This window comes from Salmo salar, chromosome ssa09 (genome assembly GCF_905237065.1).
Source record: "Salmo salar chromosome ssa09, Ssal_v3.1, whole genome shotgun sequence".
Classification (NCBI taxonomy): Eukaryota; Metazoa; Chordata; class Actinopteri; order Salmoniformes; family Salmonidae; genus Salmo; species Salmo salar.
The window spans coordinates 101016756-101041976 of NC_059450.1; the positions used below are offsets into that span (position 1 = coordinate 101016756).

General features: G+C 42.8%; 1 protein-coding gene across 4 annotated transcripts; it reads left to right on the forward strand.

Moving 5' to 3' along the window:
• Positions 1-530: 530 nt before the first annotated feature.
• On the forward strand, positions 531-20184 carry trim105 (tripartite motif containing 105). Of its 4 annotated transcripts, XM_014182563.2 has the most exons (10): positions 539-754; positions 1005-1076; positions 3986-4329; positions 6433-6528; positions 8002-8235; positions 15177-15190; positions 15544-15659; positions 16856-17037; positions 18337-18498; positions 18864-20184. In XM_014182563.2, exons 3-10 carry the CDS (start codon positions 4045-4047, stop codon positions 19077-19079), a joined length of 1305 nt encoding a protein of 434 aa, XP_014038038.1. In that variant the 5' UTR covers positions 539-754; positions 1005-1076; positions 3986-4044; the 3' UTR covers positions 19080-20184. The 4 variants fall into 4 exon arrangements, with proteins under 4 accessions (XP_014038040.1, XP_014038038.1, XP_014038041.1 ...); XM_014182565.2 differs by lacking the exon at positions 1005-1076 and having other exon boundaries at positions 531-754; XM_045724266.1 differs by lacking the exon at positions 539-754 and having other exon boundaries at positions 1063-1351.
• The last annotated feature ends 5037 nt before the right edge of the window (positions 20185-25221 follow it).

The window sequence follows — 25221 nt, forward strand, 5'->3', positions numbered from 1 at the left end:
CTCTGCTTTATCTTGGCTAGGTCGCAGTTGTAAATGAGAACTTGTTCTCAACTGGCCTACCTGGTTAAATAAAGAAGAAATAAAAAATAAAATAAATAAAAAAGTCGATGTTGAAACAAACACTGCTCGAATGGACCCTCCTTTCAAACTAGCCACAGCAGAGGTCCAAATGTATAACAAAATCCAGCCATGAGTAGTGAAATGACACACCTGGATCATTCGCGCCCCACTGTTTACTGACCGAGCCAGATGAACCTGAGTGGCGCAGCGGTCTACGAGGTGTTAATACAGACACCCTGGTTTGAATCCAGGCTGTATCACAACCGGCTGTGATTGGGAGTCCAATAGGGACTCACACCAGTTGGCTGGTGTGGGGCCTTCATTGTAGATAAGATTTGTTCTTAACTGACTTGCCTAGTCATGTTAAATAAAAACCAATCACGGAAGCCTTTATACTATTGGGGCGTACACAGTACATCTTGTCCCCTGGTCAGGCTCGCCATCTTTGCAAGTTACCGTTACATTGAGCTACTTAGAAAACGATGTCGCGGGTGAAAATGTTTTTCGGGTTTTTGGCCTACTTCTAAATTACACAGCGGCCCGCCACGACATTTTTCTTTAAAAATATATATATATTTCACTGTGACCTGCTGATTATCAGTGAATAAGTAAAGGCAGGAGTGTGTGTTGAGACTGAGCACTGCTGCAGGCAGATGAGTCACCTGACTCAGAGGATACTTTTTACTTGTTGAAGGTAGGCTGTGTAAATTGTCATAACAGAGATACCTATTTCCAAACTTTTTTTCCCTTTTCATCCATAAAACATTAACGCGCATCAAAGAAATAACGGCGACAACGCACAGAAACAGACTTTTAATGCGCATTAAATAAGTTCACTTGGAAATAGTTTTCAAGTCTTGTGTGGGCGGGTTTTGAGTAGTCAATAATTGGCTACAAATTGACTGTTGACCTGGCAACCCTGACTCTGTGTCTGGACTTCACAGGCGAGGCGGGGAGTGCAGCTAACAGCTGGCGAAAAGCTCGTTGAAAGCTCTCGAACTCGGCTTGCAGAGACAGTAGGTCACATTCCTTCGACTCCTTTTATACACAAGTTGTAGTTTGTATATTAAATAGTAGCTTGCTAGTGTGTGACTGTTGTTGTTTTTTAACATGTAGCTCGATAGCGTGCATTAGCTAACTAGAGTATGCTGGCTAGCTTGCCAGCTAACTATAACCGCAAAGGTTTCTAAACCAGAGGCGCAACATTGGAAAACTTCAGGGAAAACTCCAGGGGAAACTTACGAAAGAGACCAAACCGACCAGGCCTGGGTTTGAGAATTCAATGAGAGAAGTACAAAATGATTTATTTTAGTAAAAAAAAATTCAATTTAAAGGCATCACAAAGTAGTTAAACATTGTCAATTTCACGCGGTTGGTGTAATAACAAACTGACAAGTTCATTTTCGTAAAAAATTACTTTATATAATTTCTGTCTTTGCTATTTACCATAGCTAGCTAGCTAACGTTAGCTAGCTGTTCTTGTCAGCTGACTATGCCAATATCCAGTTTACTTTCGAGTGCAGAGAACTGGGACCAGCTAACGTGTTATTACGAAAACAACTAAAAATGACTTGTGATTTAGAAGCTGCTGATGATAGACTGGACACATGAACATTTTAACAATATATATTTATTTTCTTCTCTTCATAATATTACCATATGTCCCAGCTCCATGCCGTAGTTTTGATGTAATCACGAAACAAAAAACAGGCCTTTATTTTTGGGCCATTTTTCACCCTGCCACCTCCTGTTAGTTATATTGAGCACCGTGGTACCAACTCGCCTGCAGAACCGTCTATTCCCAGTTTATTGTCCCGTGTGGCTCAGTTGGTAGAGCATGGTGTTTGCAACGCCAGGGTTGTGGGTTCGATTCCCACGGGGGACCAGTACGGAGAAAAAGAAAATTATTTATGCATTCACTACTGTAAGTCGCTCTGGATAAGAGCGTCTGCTAAATGACTAAAATGTAAATGTGTTGTTTTACGGCACCATGCCTGCTTTGCTACTGTGGGCAATGAGACCTGTCCACGTTACTGCTCGTTAAGATGTAAACAACATCACTCATGTTACTCTGATGTCGTCCCATTGTTTTACTATAGGGGAAATATAGGTATATCTGTCTATTTTGCCAAATATCTCGCAATGTGTACATTTAGTTTTTGTTTTAATTGGACATGATGATCTTATCTTTCTAATTATGTAAGGCAGGGCAGCGTACTCCATTGTCACCAAAAGGCTAGCCCCGAAATACATTTTTTACATTACATTTACATTTAAGTCATTTAGCAGACGCTCTTATCCAGAGCGACTTACAAATTGGTGCATTCACCTTATGATATCCAGTGGAACAACCACTTTACAATAGTGCATCTAAATCTTTTAAGGTGGTGGTGGTGGTGGGGGGGTTAGAAGGATTACTTTATCCTATCCTAGGTATTCCTTAAAGAGGTGGGGTTTCAGGTGTCTCCGGAAGGTGGTGATTGACTCCGCTGTCCTGGCGTCGTGAGAGAGCTTGTTCCACCATTGGGGTGCCAGAGCAGCGAACAGTTTTGACTGGGCTGAGCGGGATCTGTGCTTCCTCAGAGGTAGGGGGGCCAGCAGGCCAGAGGTGGATGAACGCAGTGCCCTTGCTTGGGTGTAGGGCCTGATCAGAGCCTGAAGGTACGCAGGTGCCGTTCCCTTCACAGCTCCGTAGGCAATCACCATGGTCTTGTAGCGGATGCGAGCTTCAACTGGAAGCCAGTGGAGGGTGACGTGAGAGAACTTGGGAAGGTTGAACACCAGACGGGCTGCGGCGTTCTGGATGAGTTGTAGGGGTTTAATGGCACAGGCAGGGAGCCCAGCCAACAGCGAGTTGCAGTAATCCAGACGGGAGATGACAAGTGCCTGGATTAGGACCTGCGCCGCTTCCTGTGTGAGGCAGGGTCGTACTCTGCGAATGTTGTAGAGCATGAACCTACAGGATCGGGTCACCGCCTTGATGTTAGTGGAGAACGACAGGGTGTTGTCCAGGATCACGCCAAGGTTCTTAGCACTCTGGGAGGAGGACACAAGGGAGTTGTCAACCGTGATGGCGAGATGGCGAAATACCTTTTGCCCTTTGAACGTTGAGCTACCCCCCCATTGTTTTCCTATGGAGTGGCATGCTTGTCTTTCGCAAAATCTCGCAATGTGTACTTTTTTTTTTTTTTTCAGGTCGTACAGCATTTTTTGTCAGGATACTCTCCTCTTTCTAATTACATAAGGTTGGGCAACGTACTCTGCTGTGGTCGATCCCTTAGACCAGAAATAGTCAATCCCCCCCCCCCCCCCAGTCACTTCCTCGTTATGCAGACACAAGCACACTTGGCACCATCGAGGTGTTTTACTTTCTACACAAGTAATTTTTCAGTTTCGTCCTAAGAACAGATTGTTGTGGTAAAATAAGGAAGGGGCTAAACCATTTTTCTTGGTGCCATTTAGGTGAAATGGAACTGTAAGCGTCTAAACAGGCGAACGGTCCATTCATCGGCTATGGGCTCGGCTTAGACAACGTTCGTTGGACAAATTTTTCAGCCTTGGCTGAATTTTCGATTCATTTTATTGTCCAGCCTACTAATGAGCTGGAAAGGCATGTTTTCTTTAGTGAACATCCCCCAGCCTAATGGTTAGCTATGTAATAGACCTAATGTTATTTGCTTGCTGGGTGCAGTCTCTGAAGGCTGTTACTTTAGCCTGGCTGAAAACATCATTTTGTGTTTTGATAAATTCCATTATAGATGGTGATAGTTTAGAAAGCTAAAAGGCTAAACTATTAGCCTACTGTCAGTTAATGTCACTGAGAAGCAGTGTAGCTAGTTACTGTACTGATATGAATACTGTGTGTGTTAGAAACGCACAAAAAAAACTCTGACACAGGACTCTCTCACTTTCTCTCACCCTCCAGTCTCTTAGCTACCAGCCCTGTGGTCTGCCTCTAACCCGTTTCTAAAAGAAGGGTGCCCCATGTCTGCGGCGGCTCCCAACAGTAAGAGCCAGTCCAGTCTCAGAGAAGACTTGACCTGCGCTATCTGCTGTGACCTCTTTACTGAGCCGGTGATGCTGGGGTGTATGCACCACTTCTGTAAGCACTGTATCAGTACCTACTGGAGGGGTACCCAGACACCGGTTTCCTGTCCCCAGTGTAGGAAGGAGTTCACCACCAAACACTTCCAGACCAACTATCTGGTGACTGCCATGGTGGAGAAGGTTAGGGCCTCCACCTCGGACTGCTATGTCAAGAATATACAGGTGAGTTAGATATTTTAAGAGTGAGTTGAGAATATAGAGGTTAGTTAATTTCAGAGTTGTCTTTTGCTTTGTGCACCTGTTGTGAATTTTGTAGTATGGAGTGTGATGTTTTCATATATTACCGAACAAATGAAAAGCAATGGTTGGTGCACACCTAAAAAAGAAAGTAGGTGGAGGTGCAGATTAATGGCTAGTAAACTGTAGCCTATAAAAATACATAGTCAGACTATATATATGCGCACGCAAGCTTCCAGTAATTTATTGGGTAAACAGACATTTTGGCATCACTGTGCCTTCTTCAGACCCCTGAAGGCAGAGTGATGCTGAAACGTTGTCGGTTTATCCAATAAAAATGACTGGGAGTTTGTATTATATTGTCTAACTTCAAGCCTTCCTTGACTTTCACTAAACATTTGGTTCATCCATGTGCGTTAACATGCGTGAGGATGATTCAGGGATTCTGTTTGAAACTTTAATGAATAGAAACTTCAAGTCATCATATGTCAACATGAATGGAAAGTGACCTTTGAGTTAAGGAAGTGGGGGAAAATGTCTTCTCGTGTCTCTCTTACTCTTTCCTCATCTCGCTCCCCCCCCTCCGTCTCTCAATTCAATTAAGAGGGCTTTATTGGCATGGGAATCGTATGTTAACATTGCCAAAGCAATTGAAGTAGATAATACATTTAAACAGTATACATTACACTCACAAGTTCCAAAATAATAAAGACATTTCATATGTCTATATACAGTGTAACTGTAACCACCTCCCTGTCTCTCTCGCTGTCTGGGTGCTGAGGTAATGAAGGCATGTTCTTCCACCAAGCAGCACAGTGTAATCTGACAATAATTCACTCTAGGGGTTCATCCCAAATGACCCTATACCCTTTATAGTGCACTTCTTTTGACCGGGGGCCGTAGGGATTATATAGGGAATAGGGTGCCATTTGGAACACATGGTCTCAAACCAAAGGTCCCTTTCCTTTTATATTCCCTGATATCAGGGATGGGCAACTTGTATCCCTGCAGGCCTGTGGTTTTCTCTTGTTATGTCAGCCACAATAATTCAATTAACCAATGTTATTTTCCAATAGTTGCATCCGGAACAGAATCATTATTTTTGAACCGATTTGACGACCCCCCCCAAAAGTAACTGTTATAATATATTTATTTTTACCTTTTGAAATAGATTCTTTTTTACTTTTTAGCTTGACCATTAAATTACTTCACCAAACAATGTGGATGCTGCAGCTATAGATTAGTTGTTCCAGGAGAGGGAATGAGACGGATGTTTTCCTCGCAAGGAGAGAGGCCCCAAAAGGCCTGGGCTGGCTGTGACTGCATGTGTGGGTATGGATGTGGGTACGCTGCGGCCCCTCGTGATGAGTTCAGATTTTTTATGGTTCCTGTCCCCCATCAAAGTTGCCCATCCCTGCTATCAATTGTTCTACAGTGAGGGGGAAAAAGTATTTGATCCCCTGCTGATCTCCGAGGGAGATTGACAGTTCTTTTGTGTTAATTCCATTTGCGAATAATCGCACCAACTGTTGTCACCTTCTCACCAAGCTGCTTGGCGATGGTCTTGTAGCCCATTCCAGCCTTGTGTAGGTCTACAATCTTGTCCCTGACATCCTTGGAGAGCTCTTTGGTCTTGGCCATGGTGGAGAGTTTGGAATCTGATTGATTCTGGCTCCCAGGTGTCTTTTATACAGGTAACAAGCTGAGATTAGGAGCACTCCCTTTAACAGTGTGCTCCTAATCTCAGCTCGTTACCTGTATAAAAGACACCTGGGAGCCAGAAATCTTTCTGATTGAGAGGGGGTCAAATACTTATTTCCCTCATTAAAATGCAAATCAATTTATAACATTTTTGACATGTGTTTTTCTGGATTTTTTTGTTCTGTCTCACTGTTGAAATAAACCTACCATTAAAATTATAGACTGATCATTTCTTTGTCAGTGGGCAAACGTACAAAATCAGCAGGGGATCAAATACTTTTTTCCCTCACTGTAACACTGGAACCCGGTAAACACTTTCCTCATTAACATGTTTCTTTTGACGTAGTGTAACATTTTGACCACATTCTTTTTATGTTTCGCTGTCAGAAACGACAGAAGGATTTGTTGGAGGCCCACAGACAGAGACGAGAGGATTTCATCACTGTTCTAAACCGAGACGAGGACAAGATGGAGTGCATCAAGGTAAAGACCACTGTGTGTTATATGCAGAGACGAGGAACGCATGGAGTCTATAAAGGTATCGTAGGACATCATCAACATTTAAGTCTGTCCTCTTGTCCGACACAAGTTAAAACAAATAGTTGGACAAGAAAATTAGATTTAAGTAAAAAAAAATCAACAACAAAAAAATCATTAGTGTCTAGTTTGAGAAACAAGTCCTCAACTGGCAGCTTGATTAAATAGTACCTGCGAAACACCAGTCTCAACCTCAACAGTGAAGAGGCGACTCCGGGATGCCGGGAGTTCCTCTGGCCAGTGTCTGTTCTTTTGCCCATCTTAATCTTTTATTTTTATTGGCCAGTCTGAGTTATGGCTTTTTATTTTCAACTCTTCCTTGAAGGCCAGAATCCTGGAGTCGATAAGTGACCCCAAACTTCTGACGTTGAGACTGGTGTTTTGTGGGTACTATTTAATGAAGCTGCCAGTTTAGGATTTGTGAGGCGTCTGTCTCAAACTAGACACTCAAATGTACTTGTCCTCTTGCTCAGTTTTGCACCGGGGCCTCCCACTCTTTCTATTCTAGTTACAGCCAGTTTGTGCTGTTCTGTGAAGGGAGTAGTACACAGCATTGTATGAGATCAATGGCAATTTCTCGCATGGAATAGCCTTCATTTCTCATAACAAGAATAGACTGACGAGTTTCAGAAGAAAGTTATTTGTTTCTGGCCATTTTGAGCCTGTAATCGAACCCACAAAGGCTGACGCTCCAGATACTCAACTAGTCTAAAGAAGGCCAGTTTTATTGCTTCTTTAATCAGGACAACAATTTTCAGCTTTGCTAACATAATTACAAAAGGGTTTTCTAATGATCAATTAGCCTTTAGAAATGATAAACATGGATTAGCTAACACAACGTGCCATTGGAACACAGGAGTGATAGTTGCTGATAATGGGCCTCTGTAGATATTCCATTTTTTTTAAATCAGCTGTTTCCAGCTACAATAGTCATTTACAACATTAACAATGTCTACACTGTATTTCTGATCAATTTCAGTTTATTGTAATGGACATAAAGCACCTTGTTTTTCCTTTAAAAAAACAAGGACATTTCTAAGTGACCCCAAACTTTTGAAAGGTAGTATATATTTTTTTTGTATATCGGCCCAGGGGTGACAGGTGGCTAAAAACAAGTTACTGTCAAACCTGTAGTGTGTTGAAGGGGAGGACTGTAGTTAGAAGTTATTTATGTTCCTTTGTTTTGGATGGTTGTTGGTGTGTAAGATGGGGGTTTGGTTGTTCTTGTGTTTCCTGATTTCATGAGCGTCCCACTCAGGTCAGTTCATCTCACACGGCTATGGATTCATCTTCATTCAGTCAACTTTATTTTCCCCAGAAGGATTTTTTTAAATTTAGGAGTTGATTTTATTTATGCTGTCAACATATCCAGGTTGACGTCCATCCTCCCCCCCCCCCATCTCTCCCCTCTGTCTGTAGAGAATTGGCTCTGAGCTGCAGGTGCGGATCCAGGGGGAGTTCCAGGCGTTGCGGGCTTTCCTTGCGGAGGAGGAGGCGTGTGTGTTGGAACGGCTGCGGAGGGAGCAGGAGGCGGCTCTGGAACAGCTGCAGCGCCACCTGGAGGTCGTCAGAGAGGCTGTCAGTCAACTGGATCACAGTATGAGACTCCTGCATGAGGCTGCTACCACCACGCACCAGGCTGGACTAGTAGAGGTATTGAAGAGTTCTTCATGGTTTATAGAAATCCCAAGTAGGCGTGTATGTGACTAATAGAAAAGGTAATGTTGTGGGGTTGAGAACGGAGAATAGTGTTTCCTAAAACTCTCCTTGACTTGAGCATTAACGACCACGTTCCAGTCTGCTAATAGAGGGGACTACTGTTGGACTGTTTTGACTCTTCAGGGTTTATAGAGGGGACTACTGTTGGACTGTTTTGGCTCTTATTCAGGGTTTATAGAGGAAACTACTTAAGGACATTTTTTGCAATTCTACACATTTTGCCATGCAGCTGAGACATCATCTTACAGTTTTAAAGCAAATGTCCTGCTATGCTACATATTCTAACATAGATTAAGGAAATGTTTGCAGATTTTAAAATTAATTTCCAGAATTTAGGGGGATTTTTGCCATAGCTAATGCTGTGCTCGATTGCTCAAACATAATACAATCTATATGGCTAAATTCATTGTTTTTGGAATACATTTTTCCAGACTGTCTAACTTTGATTTAGGTGATTGTTAGTTATTAAACATTATAATCATTATTAAACATTATAATACTTATTTTCTACATTTATCTACTAGATACACTACCGTTCAATAGTTTGCGCCCTCTAAGGAAACGTCCTTGTTTTTGAAGGAGAAGCACTTTTTTTTTGTACATTTAAAATAACCTCATTGATCAGAAATACAGTGTTAATGTTGTGAATTACTATTGTAGCTGGAAAATAAAAATTAAAAATAAATAAAAAATGTATGGAATATCTACATGGGCATACAGAGGCTCATTATCAGCAACCATCACTCCTGTGTTCCAGTGGCACGTTGTGTTAGCTAATCCAAGTTTATCATTTTAAAAGGCTAATTGATCATTAGAAGACCCTTTTGCAATTATGTTAGCACAGCTGAAAACTGTTGTCCTGATTGTTAAAGAAGCAATAAAACTGGCCTTTTTTAGACTAGTTGAGTATCTGGAGCATCAGCATTTGTGGATTTGATTACAGGCTCAAAATGGCCAGAAACATAACTTCCTTCTGAAACTCGTCAGTCTATTCTTGTTCTGAGAAATGAAGGCTATTCCATGTGAGAAATTGCCAAGAAACTGAAGATCTGGTACTGTGTACTACTTCCTTCACAGAACAGCTCAAACTGGCCCTAACCAGAATAAAAAGGAGTGCGAGGCCCCGGTGCACATTTGTGCAAGAGGACAAATACATTTGAGTGTCTAGTTTGGGAAACAGTCGCCTCACAAGTCCTCAACTGGCAGCTTCATTAAATAGTACCCACAAAACACGAGTCTCAATGTCAATAGTGAAGAGGTGACTCCGGGATGCTGGCCTTCTAGGCAGAGATGCAATGAAAAAGCCATATCTCAGACTGGCCAATTTAAAGAACCTATTAAGATTGGCAAAAGAACAAACAGAGGAAGATTGGAATAAAGTGTTATGGACAGACGAATCTAAGTTTTGAGGTGTTCGGATCACAAAACATTCGTGAGACGCAGAAAAAATGAGAAGATGCTTGACGCTATCTGTGAAGCTTGGTGGAGGCAATGTGTGGGGGTGCTTTGGTGGCGGTAAAGTGGGAGATTTGTACAGGGTAAAGGGATCTTGAAGAAGGAAGGCTATCACTCCATTTTGCAACGCCATGCCATACCCTGTGGACAGCGCTTAATTGGAGACAACTTCCTCCTACAACAGGAAAATGACCCAAAGCACAGCTTCAAACTATGCAAGAACTACACTGCTCAAAAAAATAAAGGGAACACTTAAACAACACAATGTAACTCCAAGTCAATCACACTTCTGTGAAATCAAACTGTCCAGTTAGGAAGCAATACTGATTGACAATAAATTTCACATGCTGTTGTGCAAATGGAATAGACAACAGGTGGAAATTATAGGCAATTATCAAGACACCCCCAATAAAGGAGTGGTTCTGCAGGTGGTAACCACAGACCACTTCTCAGTTCCTATGCTTCCTGGCTGATGTTTTGGTCGCTTTTGAATGCTGGCGGTGCTTTCACACTAGTGGTAGCATGAGACGGAGTCTACAACCCACACAAGTGGCTCAGGTAGTGCAGCTCATCCAGGATGGCACATCAATGCGAGCTGTGGCAAGAAGGTTTGCTGTGTCTGTCAGCGTAGTGTCCAGAGCATGGAGGCGCTACCAGGAGACAGGCCAGTACATCAGGAGACATGGAGGAGGCCGTAAGAGGGCAACAACCCAGCAGCAGGACCGCTACCTCCGCCTTTGTGCAAGGAGGAGCAAGAGAGGCACTGCCAGAGCCCTGCAAAATGACCTCCAGCAGGCCACAAATGTGCATGTGTCTGCTCAAACGGTCAGAAACAGACTCCATGAGGGTGGTATGAGGGCCCGACGTCCACAGGTGGGGGTTGTGCTTACAGCCCAACACCGTGCAGGATGTTTGGCCTTTGCCAGAGAACACCAAGATTGGCAAATTCGCCACTGGCGCCCTGTGCTCTTCACAGATGAAAGCAGGTTCACACTGAGCACATGTGACAGACGTGACAGAGTCTGGAGACGCCGTGGAGAACGTTCTGCTGCCTGCAACATCCTCCAGCATGACCGGTTTGGCGGTGGGTCAGTCATGGTGTGGGGTGGCATTTCTTTGGGGGCCGCACAGCCCTTCATGTGCTCGCCAGAGGTAGCCTGACTGCCATTAGGTACCGAGATGAGATCCTCAGACCCCTTGTGAGACCATATGCTGGTGCGGTTGGGTTCCTCCTAATGCAAGACAATGCTAGACCTCATGTGGCTGGAGTGTGTCAGCAGTTCCTGCAAGAGGAAGGAATTGATGCTATGGACTGGCCTGCCCGTTCCCCAGACCTGAATCCAATTGAGCACATCTGGGACATCATGTCTCGCTCCATCCACCAACGCCACGTTGCACCACAGACTGTCCAGGAGTTGGCGGATGCCTTTAGTCCAGGTCTGGGAGGAGATCCCTCAGGAGACCATCCGCCACCTCATCAGGAGCATGCCCAGGCGTTGTAGGGAGGTCATACAGGCACGTGGAGGCCACACACACTACTGAGCCTCATTTTGACTTGTTTTAAGGACATTACATCAAAGTTGGATCAGCCTGTAGTGTGGTTTTCCACTTTAATTTTGAGTGTGACTCCAAATCCAGACCTCCATGGTTTGATAAATTGGATTTCCATTGATTATTTTTGATTTTGTCAGCACATTCAACTATGTAAAGAAAAAAGTATTTAATAAGAATTTTTCATTCAGATCTAGGATGTGTTTAAGTGTTCCCTTTTTTATTTTTTTGAGCAGTATATTTAGGGAAGAAGCAGTCAGCTGGTATTCTGTCTAATGGAGTGGTCAGCACAGTCACAGGAACTCAAACCTATTGAGCTGTTGTGGGAGCAGCTTGATCGTATGGTACGTAAGAAGTGCCAATCCAACTTCAGGAAGCATGGGGTGAAATCTTTTCAGATTACGTCAACAAATTGACATCTAGAATGTCAAAGGTCTGCAAGGCTATAATTGCTGCAAATGGAGGATTCTTTGACGAGAAAGCGAAGTTTGAAGGACACAATTATTATTTCAATTAAAAATCATTATTTATAACCTTGTCAAAGTTTTGACTATATTTCCTATTCATTTTGCGACTCATTTCATGTATGTTTTCATTGAAAACAAGGACATTTCTAAGTGACCCCAAACTTTTTGTGTATATACACTACCGGTCAAAAGTTTTAGGACACTGACTCATTCAAGGGTTTTTCTTTATTTTTACTATTTTCTACATTGTAGAATAATAGTGAAGGTGAAACTATGAAATAACACATGTAGTAACCAAAAAAGTGTTAAACAAATTAAATTTGAGGTTCTTCAAATAGCCAACCTTTGCCTTGATGACAGCTTTGCACGTTCTTGGCATTCTCTCAACCAGCTTCACCTGGAATGCTTTTCCAACAGTCTTGAAGGAGTTCCCACATATGCTGAGCACTTTTTGGCTGCTTTTCCTTCACTCTGCGGTCCGACTAATCCCAAACCATCTGTTGTGTGATTGTGGAGGCCAGGTCATCTGACGCAGTACTCCATCACTCTCCTTCTTGGTAAAATAGCCTTTACATAGCCTGGAGGTGTGTTGGGTCATTTGTCCTGTTGAAAAACAAATGATAGTCACACTAAGCCCAAACCAGATGGGATGGCGTATCGCTGCAGAATGCTGTGGTAGCCATGCTGGTTAAGTGTGACTTGAATTCTAAATAAATCCAGACAGTCACCAGCAAAGCACCCCCACACCATAACACCTCCATGCTTCACGGTGGAAACCACACATGCAGAGATCATCCTTTCACCCACACCACGTCTCACAAAGACACGGCGGTTCTCAGAAAGACACAGCGGTTGGAACCGAAAAATCTCAAATTTGGACTCATTAGACCAGTACAGATTTCCACCGGTTTAATGTCCATTGCTTGTGTTTCTTGGCCCAATCAAGTCTCTTCTTATTGGTGTCCTTTTTAGTAGTGGTTTCTTTGCAGCAATTCAACCATGAAGGCCTGATTCACGCAGTCTCCTCTGAACAGTTGATGTTGAGATGTGTCTGTTACTTGAACTCTGAAGAATTTATTTGGGCTGCAATTTGAGGCTGGTAACTCTCTCTAATGAATGTATTCTCTGCAACAGAGGTAACTCTGGGTCTTCCTTTCCTGTGGCGGTCCTCATGAGAGCCAGTTTCATCACAGCGCTTGATGGATTTTGTGACTGCACTTGAAGAAACTTCTGAAGTTCTTGAACTGTATTGACTGACCTTAATGTGTTAAAGTAATGAACTGTCGTTTCTCTTTGCTTATTTGAGCTGTTCTTGCCATAATATGGACTTGGTCTTTTACCAAATTGGGCTCTTGTGTACCATGTCACAACACAACTGATTGGTTCAAATGTATTAAGAAGGAAACGAATTCCACAAATTCGCTTTTAAGGCACGCCTGTTAATTTAAATGCATTCCAGGTGACTACCTCATGAAGCTGGTTGAGAGAATGCCAAAAGTGTGCAAAGCTGTCATCAAGGCAAGGGGTGGCTATTTGAAGAATCTCAAATATAAAACGTTTTTGTTTAACCTCTTTGTTTCACCTACTCAACAGCCAGTGGAATCCCGTGGTGCGATATTCAAATACCTTAGAAATGCTATTACTTCAATTTCTCAAACATATGACTATTTTACACCATTTTAAAGACAAGACTCTCGTTAATCTAACCACACTGTCCGATTTCAAAAAGGCTTTACAACGAAAGCAAAACATTAGATTATGTCAGAGTACCCAGCCAGAAATAATCAGACACCCATTTTTCAAGCTAGCATATAATGTCACAAAAAACAAAACCACAGCTAAATGCAGCACTAACCTTTGATCTTCATCAGATGACACTCCTAGGACATTGTTATACAATGCATGCATGTTTTGTTCATATTTATATCAAAAACCAGCTTTTTACATTAGCATGTGACTAGCATTCCCACCGAACACTTCCGGTGAATTTACTAAATTACTCACGATAAACGTTCACAAACATTTTAAGAATTATAGATACAGAACTCCTTTATGCAATCGCTATGTCCGATTTTTAAAATAGCTTTTCGGTGAAAGCACATTTTGCAATATTCTGAGTAGGTAGCCCGGCCATCACAGGCTAGCTATTTTGACACCCACCAAGTTTGGTACTCACCAAACTCAGATTTACTATAAGAAAAATTAGATTACCTTTGCAGTTCTTCGTCAGAATGCACTCCCAGGACTTCTACTTCAATAACAAATGTTGGTTTGGTTCCAAATAATCCATAGTTATATCCAAATAGCGGCGTTTTGTTCGTGCGTTCAAGACACTATCCGAAGGGTAAAGGGTGACGCGCCCGGCGCGGTTGACAAAAAAATTCAAATTATTCCATTACCGTACTTCGAAGCATGTCAAACGCTGTTTAAAATCAATTTTTATGCTTTTTTATTTATTTTTTATTTTTTTTCTTCATAAAAGCGATAATATTCCGACCGGGAAACCCTGTTTTCGTTCAGCCTGAAAATGTAAACATGAAGTTCTCGTGCACGCGTGCGCCAGTCTCATTGTTCTCAGATCGACCACTTACCAAATGCGCTACTGTTTTTCAGCCAGATACTGGAGAGTCATCATTCAACGTACTGCCGCCTTCTGAGAGCCTATGGGAGCCGTAGAAAATGTCACGTTACAGCAGAGATCTTTTGTTTTGGATAGAGATGATCAAGAAATGGTCAGAGGGCGCTTCCTTTTTGGAATCTTCTCAGGTTTTGGCCTGCCATATGAGTTCTGTTATACTCACAGACACCATTCAAACAGTTTTAGAAACTTTAGGGTATTTTGTATCCAAATCAAACAATTATATGCATATTCTAGTTACTGGGCAGGAGTAGTAACCAGTTTAAATCGGGGACGTTTTTTATCTGGCCGTGCAAATACTGCCCCCTATCCCCAACAGGTTAAAAAAAAATGTTGGTTACTACATGAATCCATGAATAATAGTGAAGACAAACTAGAAAATGGTAAAAATAAAGAAAAACCCTTGAATGAGAAGGTGTCCAAACCTTTGACTAGTACTGTGTGTGCTTTTAGAAAGGACTTCAATGGCAGAGAAACCCCTGTATTCCAGTTGGGAAACCCCTGTATTCCAGTTGGGAAACCCCTGTATTCCAGTTGGGAAACCCCTGTATTCCAGTTGGGAAACCCCTGTATTCCAGTTGGGAAACCCCTGTATTCCAGTTGGGAAACCCCTGTATTCCAGTTGGGAAAGTATATATATTTTTTTGAGACAATAGAGCAGTGTTCCCTACAGTAGAGTATTGGGATCTGAATTGGTCCTTTATTTTATTTTTTTAACGCCTTGAATTAGTAGCTAATATCTCTCCCTCTCTCTCCCCCTCCAGCTTCCACAGCTACGGTGAGTGTTTCTTGGACTCCCCCCTCTGTCATGGCCAACAGTGTTGAACCTCTTCGCTATCTAACATGTTTGTTTTCATACAAGGTGTAAAAAAAAAAAAAATGACTAAAGGAGCACAATGGCTTTATAGTGCCCTCCGTTTGACTGGTGCTCATACAAAAGTGGTGCACTAATTAAGAGAATAGGCTCTGGTCAAAAGTAGTGCACTACGTAGGAAATGGGGTGCAATTTGGGAGGCATTTAATAGAAATGTCCATCAATCACATGCATTTTGTTGCCCTTTTTAAAATCAGCAGTTTTCACCAAGTGATTTTTACAGAATGTAAAGAGAACATATTTCCTCTCTTCACCAGGCCTCCATTAGAGGTGGACCCAGGACCAGAGCTAGACTTGAATGGCTTCAGCAGTAGATACATGGCACCACTACAGTACATTACATGGAGGAAGATGTTCAAGTCTCTCAAACCTGGTAAGACCCCACCCTTCCACGGCTGGCCTAGTTACAGGATGCGTGCCAGACGGGCCCCACAGCTGGCCTAGTTACAGGATGCGTGCCAAATGTCTGCTTGTCTTTATTGCATTCACCCGCATTAGTAATTAGTAACTGGGGCGTAGCTCATCTACCTCAACCTAAGAAAATATCTTACCTCTTCCCCAGGCCTACTGGATGTGTCAATAGAAAACATTTAACCTCTTTCTCCCCCCCCCCCCCCCCCAGGCCTACTGGACACAATACCCCATAATGACAAAGTGACGTTTTTGCAAACTTATAAACGCCTTATTTACATAAGTATTCAGACCCTTTGCTATGAGACTAGATATTGAGCTCAGGTGCATCATGTTTACATTGATCATCCTTGATGTTTCTACAACTTACTACAAGTGGACTCCTATCAAATTAAAAGTATTGGAGATGATATGGAAAGGTGTCTTAACAGTTTTGACTCTGGGTCAAAATTGTACAAAGATGAAGCTAATAAAAAGGACCTAAATTCATTTCAGGTAAAATAACAACCCAAATGTTCATCTCCCAGGACAAATTAGCAAGCTTGCTAAATGTTCATTTAATGTTTTGTGTGTGTGTGACAAATTTTAATATTTGTTTTGATCGTGTCTGGTGTGGATGGACAAAGTCCACATGCGTATGATGGCAGACTCATGGCCTGTGTAGTCAGCATATAAGTCATACCATATATCTGACACGATCTCATGACTGGCTCGTCCTTTATGTTCCTGTTTTTAGTTTCTCTGCCCCCCCCCAGACATGGAACCAACTCCAGTGTCACTTATAGCAGGAAGTTGCTGTATCCAAATAACATTTTGTTGGTTACATATATACCCAATATACACATCTAAGTAGGAATGAATTAAGACTATATACATGTAGATGAAAAATGGTGCATGAAACAAAAATCTAAATCCTAAGTTTAAGAGCTAGTCGCCATGCTACCGTCTCCGTCGGCACCCTCTTGATCCTACGCTTGTTTTAAAAGGTGCTCTGTCCTAGGGTTGTTTTAAAGCATTAAGGATGGATTTTTCTGTAGTTCTCGTCAGGGCTCACTGGGGGGGGGGGAGACCTGGGTCTCAATGTTGATATCCCTGTAAACATAAAGTTGATATAAAATTGAAAAGCATTGAACTTTCATGTAACCCTTCTCCCCTCAGGTCCAGCCCCGGTAACGTTCGATGTGGACACGGCTCATCCCAGTGTCTATGTATCCAGAGACAGAACCATCGCAGTAGACTGTGATAGTATGGTCCCCTACCAGCCCAACCCTAAGAGGTTCCTACAGTCTGTCAACGTGCTGGGGGCTCAGGGCTTCCAAGATGGACGCCACTACTGGGAGGTAGGGTGGTGTGTATACAGTGCATTTGGAAAGTATTTAGACCCCTTTTTTTCCCACATTTTATGTTAGTCTTATTCTAAAATGGATTAAATCGTCCCCCCACTCAATCAACACGCAATACCCCATAATGACAATGCAAAAACAGGCTAGAAATGTTTGCAAATGTATAAAAAAATGCATGACATTTCCATAAGTATTCAGACCGTTTACTCAGTACCTTTTTGTTAAATATGTGTCTGTGTATAATATAGAAATGCAACAATTTTAAAAGATTTTACTGAGTTCATAATAAAATTGGTGAATTGAAATACATTTATTAGGCCCTAATCTATGGCTGGGCCTGGAAGGGCATAGGCCCGGCCACTGGGGAGCCTGGCCCGGCCAACCCCAGGAGAAGAAGCTGCTGCTTCCTTGGCAGGAACTAATGTGGATCCATAAATACAAATCAGAACAAGTTTTTATTTTATTTTTTATTTTTTTATATAGTTTTTTTTTTCTCAACAGAAGGGCTTTATAACGAACAGACATTTTCCTCGGCATGAACATTAAATTCACTGCCAACAGCTCTGGTGGACATCTGTGGCATTGTGTTGTGACACAACTGCACATTTAAAGTATTTTTATTTTATTGTAAAGTAATTCTGTCTCAGCCTTTGAACTTTCATGTAACCCTTCTCCCCTCAGGTCCAGCCCCGGTAACGTTTCTGTTGTGTGATAGGCTAGTGTCCTGAACATCAAGTTCTCTTGTTTCTGCCCTAAAAATTGTCAGGCTCTGCTACCGCACGGCAAGCAGTACCGGAGCGCCAAGTCTAGGACCAAGAGGTTTCTAAACAGCTTCAAGCCATAAGACTCCTGAAGATCTAGTAAAATGCCTACCTAGACTATTTGCACCCCCCCCCCCCTTTACACTGCTGCTACTCTCTGTTATCATCTATGCGTAGGTTTTTTAATAACTCTACCTACATGTACATATTACCTCAACTAACCAGTGCCCCCGCACATTGACTCTGTATTGGTACCAACCTGTATATTGTCTCGCTATTGTTATTTTACTGCTGCTCTTTAATTACTTGTTACTTTTATTTCTTATTCCTATCTGTAATTACATTTTTTTTTCAACAGCATTGTTGATTTAAGGGCTTGTAAGTAAGCATTTCACTGTTTGCATATGTGACTAATAAAATTTGATTTGAGACAGCTTGATGTACAGGACACCTCCTGGACAGGACATAAGTCTCTGTTTATTCTATAACAGGATATTGTATTGTGGTATTTACCTCTATCTATCCCTCCCTCTAGGTTGGAGTGGGCAGCAAGGCCAAGTGGGACCTGGGTGTGGCGTCAGAGAGGGTTGACCGTCAGGCCCGGGTCAAGCTGAGTCCTGAGAGTGGTTACTGGACCCTACGACTGAGAGAGGGAGACCAGTACTCTGCAGGCACACAGCCCTGGACACGGCTCCAGGTGGGATCCTCTGCAGTACAGTGTTGACCCTTCAGGGTTTAGTGAAACTCAGTGTAGACTCTTCGGCTGTCCCCACTGGAGAACCATTTTGGGTTCCACCTAGAACCCTACTGGGTTCCATTTAGCACCCCTTCCATGAAAGGTTCTACTTGGAATCCAAAGGGGTTCTACCTGGAACCCAAAAGGGTTCTTCAAGGGGTTTTCCTGTGGGGACAGCCAAGAACTGTTTTTATCTTCCTAAGAGTGTATGTGAGACCCTTGGAGTGTTGGAGCTGAAGTGACTCTTTAATTGAACATTGATCCAGTACTGCTTCACCTAATAACATCTGGTTGTTTCTCTCTCCCCTCCATGTTGTGTCTTGCAGGTTGGGTGGTCTCCCCAGATGATAGGGGTGTTCCTGGACTGTGACGAGAGGAAGGTGTCCTTCTATAACGCTGATGACATGAGTCTCCTGTACTCCTTCAGTAACGGCCCCAGAGGCAGAGTGCTGCCGTTCTTTAGCCCCTGTGTCAATGATACTAACCAGAAACCACAACCCATACAGCTGCTGCATTATCCTCCTGTTGACCTGACTTGTTAGGACAGGTGTGTGTGTGTGTGTGAACAATAGGTGTATCAGACTGGTGTATCAATGACTACAGTCAGATGCCATATCCCATAATGCTCCCCTTGGTCCTGATATGTTTCTCTGATCCTTGGCTCTTGATTTGCCAGTTGATGTAATAGTTTGCCCAAAGTGTCTACTGTCTGAGCTTCCCAAGTCTAAATCACCAAAACGCTCCATATCACTTCATTTCATTCCTCTGTGAGGCATTTACTTCCAAAGGGTTTTGCAATGGAACAGTTGCTATAGTAAATGTCTCATCACCAGGACCCTCTTTATCAGCATGATGCATCATGGGCATCATAACGTGGTCTCATTATAATGGTGCAGTAGAAATATTGTAATAAATTCTGCTTTAGTGGCTATATGTACTTTTTGGGTGACCAAATTCACACAAGTGAGTTATAGATATTTCATTCTTAAACAAGTCTAAAGTGGTAGATGTGTTTTGTACACCAGCTTCAAAAAGCTGAAACAACATTTTTGGTTATGGAAGGTATTTTTCACAGGGGTTTAGATGGTACAATGATTCTCTACACTATACTACCTTGTTTTGTCACACAAACTGAAATTAGGCAAACTACTAGAGTTTTAGAAACCAGGAAATGGCAGAGCGATTTCTGCATAGTGCATCTTTTTTTAAGTATCAGCCATATGCCTGTCGCTCTTTTGACAAAATGGGGCCCGTTGTCCAATTTTAGTGGATGTTTCCTCCTGTGTTTAAGAGTCACTGTAGATACTGATAGGTGCCATAATTACACTGTACCTTTAAATCACCCTGATTTCTCATCAGGGTTTATGTTATGCCTTCTCACCTTCTTTATGTAATCTCTATTTTTAATCGGTTCAATATAGCTTTTAAAAAAAAGTTATTTCATCACAGTACTTTATAATTTTGTTTTGAGTTCTTTGCGATCATTTTATTTTATTTTTTCTAATCTTTAAATCTGAATACTGCACATTTACATATCTCATGCTCATCAGATTAAATGAAGGACTGATTTTACTGTAATCCGAGAAAGGACATTGTTTTGGGGGGGGGGGGAGATGTCATTGACAATAAACAATGAACCAAATCAAACACCATGTCTATGGTCTCCAGCTTTCAGGTGACCTCTGAGTACTGCAACACAGATTTTGTCTGAAAATTACAGATTGAGCCAATGGTTTTTAAATGGGAGTCATCTGACTGTCTGTTTCCAAAAAAAAAAAAAAAAAAAAGTCATATGTCAACCTTTTCGTCGTATGCAGCTCGTCTGAAAATAGTGGAGTGGTTAACTTGACGAACTGACAATTAATTATATACAATTTCCTCTGTTCATGAGTCTCGGTTGTAGTCGGTTAGCGCAGTGCACCTGGGGGGGAAGTGTGTTGTATCCCTGAGTAACATCCCTGACATCCCCCTGCCAGTCACCCAGCGAGGTTGCACCTCAGTTATCTCCTCTAACATACCGCTCAGCCACTTCCTGTTTCCTCTTACAAGGGTCAGAGGTCACACAAACACACTGACAGGAGGGAAGGGTTGGGGATTAGGCCTGCAGCCTTCTAGCTGGGTAACTAACTGGTCCCAGGGTGTTTATGGTTGGCACTGTGCAGGATGGCCAGCAGTGCTTCATTTGGAAATTGGGAGGTTCTGGAACACAGTAAGGGAGGGTTATCGGGGGGGCTCTGAGGTACCGGAACACATTGAGGAAAAGGTGTCAAACACAACGTAGCAGCACAGCAGACAGTAGGCTACATGGCTGTTTACTATCTATGGTGGTGAAACGGACAGCACTCCCAAGGTGCTGATTTAATTCAAATCATTTTAGACGTCACTGCAGTATACCCACATACTTGAGAAAAGCTGCGGGGCAGTTACAAGTCCACATTTCTTAGAGCCTAATTTTCTAGACATCAACGTACAGTGATATTTTTAGCTGACTGCAGAACATCCACCGTATGCGTACAGTGGCCTGCAAAAGTATTCACGCCCTTGGCATTTTTCCTATTTTGTTGCCTTACAACCTGGAATTAAAATATACTTTTTTTTTGGGGGGGGGGGGGGTTGTATCATTTCATTTACACAACATGCCTACCACTTTGAAGATGCAAAATATTTTTGTAGAGCCACCTTTTACAGCAATTACAGCTGCAAGTCTCTTGGTATGTCTCTATAAGCTTGGCACATCTAGCCACTGTGATTTTTGCCCATTCTTCAAGGCAAATCTGCTCCAGCTCTTTCAAGTTGGATGGGTTCCGCTGGTGTACAGCAATCTTTGAGTCATACCACAGATTCACAATTGGATTGAGGTCTTGGCTTTGACTAGGTCATTCCAAGACATTTAAATGTTTTTACTTCTGGGTGTGGTTCTCCTTGCATCACTTCTGGGTGTGGTTCCCCCTTGCATCACTTATGGGTGTGGTTCCCCCTTGCATCACTTCTGGGTGTGGTTCCCCCTTGCATCACTTCTGGGTGTGGTTCCCCCTTGCATCACTTCTGGGTGTGGTTGTCCCTTGCATCACTTCTCGGTGTGGTTCCCCCTTGCATCACTTCTGGGTGTGGTTCCCCCTTGCATCACTTCTGGGTGTGGTTCCCCCTTGCATCCCTTCTTGGTGTGGTTCCCCCTTGCATCACATCTGGGTGTGGTTCCCCCTTGCATCACTTCTGGGTGTGGTTCCCCCTTGCATCACTTCTGGGTGTGGTTCCCCCTTGCATCACTTCTGGGCGTGGTTCCCCCTGCATCACTTCTGGGTGTGGTTCCCCCTTGCATCACTTCTGGGTGTGGTTCCCCCTTGCATCACTTCTGGGTGTGGTTCCCCCTGCATCACTTCTGGGTGTGGTGTTCTGGTCCGTGTGGTGTCATGGCTCAGTGAGCCCTGAACAGTTCGTCTGGAGCCTGATGCTGAAGCCAAGGCAAGCGCACACACACACACACACACACACACACACACACACACCACCCTGTAATTACCAAGTATCACAGGATTTCACAGGAATCATAAACCTGCACTTTACAAATCTGTGTGTGTTTGTGTTCATGTATCTCTGTGTGTGTGTTAGCCTGTGAGCATGCCTCTGTGTGTGTTTTACTACAGAGGTTTGTCACTTCCACATGTCCTGTATCTTCCTCTAATATACAGCTGATAGCAGGCCTGTGTTCCGAATGCCTCCCTATTTAGTGCACTAATATGGGTCTGGTTACACAGAACTGGTCCGGCTTTTAGCACGTTTCCCATTCACACCCCAACAAGTCCCTGGAGAGGAGAAGGAGAGTGATATAGGGGCAGGTGATAGTCTATAGTCCTATACAGTGAGGGGAAAAAGTATTTGATCCCCTGCTGATTTTTTACGTTTGCCCACTGACAAAGAAATGATAAATCTATAATTTTAATGGTAGGTTTATTTGAACAGTAAGAGACAGAATAACAACAAAAAGATCCAGAAAAACGCATGTCAAAAATGTTAGAAATTGATTTGCATTTTAATGAGGGAAATAAGTATTTGACCCCTCTGCAAAACATGACTTAGTACTTGGTGGCAAACCCTTGTTGGCAATCACAGAGGTCAGACGTTTCTTGTAGTTGGCCACCAGGTTTGCACACATCTCAGGAGGGATTTTGTCCCACTCTTTGCAGACCTTCTCCAAGCCATTAAGGTTTCGAGGCTGACGTTTGGCAACTCGAACCTTCAGCTCCCTCCACAGATTTTCTATGGGATTAAGGTCTGGAGACTGGCTAGGCCACTCAAGGACCTTAATGTGCTTCTTCTTGAGCCACTCCTTTGTTGTCTTGGCCATGTGTTTTGGGTCATTGTCATGCTGGAATACCCATCCACGATCCATTTTCAATGCCCTGGCTGAGGGAAGGAGGTTCTGACCCAAGATTTGACGGTACTTGTCCCCGTCCATCGTCCCTTTGATGCGGTGAAGTTGTCCTGTCCCCTTAGCAGAAAAACACCCCCAAAGCATAATGTTTCCACCTCCATGTTTGACGGTGGGGATAGTGTTCTTTGGGTCATAGGCAGCATTCCTCCTCCTCCAAACACAGCGAGTTGAGTTGATGCCAAAGAGCTCCATTTTGGTCTCATCTGATCACAACACTTTCACCCAGTTGTCCTCTGAATCATTCAGATGTTCATTGGCAAACTTCAGACGGGCATGTATATGTGCTTTCTTGAGCAGGGGGACCTTGCGGGCGCTTCAGAATTTCAGTCCTTCACGGCGTAGTGTGTTACCAATTGTTTTCTTGGTTACTATGGTCCCAGCTGCCTTGAGATCATTGACAAGATCCTCCCGTGTAGTTCTGGGCTGATTCCTCACCGTTCTCATGATCATTGCCTTCCCTGTAGCTCAGTTGGTAGAGCATGGTGTTTGCAACGCCAGGGTTGTGGGTTCGATTCCCACGGGGGGCCAGCACAGAAAAAAATTGTATGAAATGAAATGTATGCATTCACTACTGTAAGTCACTCTGGATAAGAGCGTCTGCTAAAATGACTAAAATGTTAAAAAAAAAATTGCAACTCCACGAGGTGAGATCTTGCATGGAGCCCCAGGCTGAGGGAGATTGACAGTTCTTTTGTGTTTCTTCCATTTGCGAATAATCGCACCAACTGTTGTCACCTTCTCACCAAGCTGCTTGGCGATGGTCTACGCTGCTTGGCGGTGGAATGTAGCCCATTCCAGCCTTGTGTAGGTCTACAATCTTGTCCCTGACATCCTTGGAGAGCTCTTTGGTCTTGGCCATGGTGGAAAGTTTGGAATCTGATTGATTGATTGCTTCTGTGGACAGGTGTCTTTTATACAGGTAACAAACTGAGATTAGGAGCACTCCCTTTAACCTGTCTGGGCCAGTGGGCCCTTGCGTCCCACCCTAATCAACAGCCAGTGGAATCGCGTTGCGCGAAATGCAAAATCTCATAAATGCTATGACTTCAATTTCTCAAACATATGACTATTTTACACCGTTTTATAGATACACCTCTCCTGAATCGAACCACGTTGTCCGATTTCAAAAAGGCTTTACAGCAAAACATTAGATTATGTTAGGAGAGAACCCAGCCAGAAATAATCACACAGCCATTTTCAAAGCAACTAGATGCATCACAAATACCCAAAACACAGCTAAATGCAGCACTAACCTTTGACAATCTTCATCAGATGACAATCCTAGGACATCATGTTACACAATACATGCATTTTTTGTTTGATAAAGTTCATATTTATATATAAAAACAGCATTTTACATCGGCGCGTGACATTCAGAAAATCTTTTCCCTCAAATGCTTCCGATGAATTAGTTTCCTGTCAGGATTTGTCTCAGGGTTTTGACTGCCATATGAGTTCTGTTATACTCACAGACACCATTCAAACAGTTTTAGAAACTTTGGGGTGTTTTCTATCCAAATCAAACAATTATATGCATATTCTAGTTACTAGGCAGGAGTAGTAACCAGATTAATTCGGGTACGTTTTTTATCCGGCCGTGCAAATACTGCCCCCTATCCCCAACAGGTTTTAAGAGTGTGCTCCTAATCTCAGCTTGTTACTTGTATAAAAGACACTTGGGAGCCAGAAATCTTTCTGATTGAGAGGGGGTCAAATACTTATTTCCCTCATTAAAATGCTAATCAATTTATAACATTTTTGACATGCGTTTTTCTGATTTTTTGTTGTTGTTATTCTGTCTCTCACTATTCAAATAAACCTACCATTAAAATTATAGACTGATAATTTCTTTGTCAGTGGGCAAACGTACAAAATCATCAGGGGATCAAATACTTTTTTCCCTCACTGTAGGGGCTGGTGAAAGTCTATAGTGATATAGGTACTGGTGATAGTCTATAGTGATATTGGGTAGGTGATTGTCTATAGTGATATAGGGGCTGGTGATAGTCTATAGTGATATAGGGGCTGGTGATAGTCTTTATACTAGTGATATAGGGGCTGGTGATAGTCTGTATACTAGTGATATAGGGGCTGGTCATAGTCTATAGTGATATAGGGGCTGGTGATAGTCTGTATACTAGTGATATAGGGGCTGGTGATAGTCTATAGTGATATAGGGACTGGTGATAGTCTATAGTGATATAGGGACTGGTGATAGTCTATATACTAGTGATATAGGGGCTGGTGGTAGT

What these genes read in the sequence shown, in the direction of transcription:
- trim105 (XM_014182565.2), top strand. Translation starts at nt 4,045, where the DNA reads ATGTCTGCGGCGGCTCCCAACAGTAAGAGCCAGTCCAGTCTCAGAGAA. An exon ending in GCTATGTCAAGAATATACAG is followed by an intron (nt 4,330 to 6,432) that starts GTGAGTTAGATA and finishes TTTCGCTGTCAG; the next exon opens with AAACGACAGAAGGATTTGTT. An exon ending in ATGGACGCCACTACTGGGAG is followed by an intron (nt 17,038 to 18,336) that starts GTAGGGTGGTGT and finishes CCCTCCCTCTAG; the next exon opens with GTTGGAGTGGGCAGCAAGGC.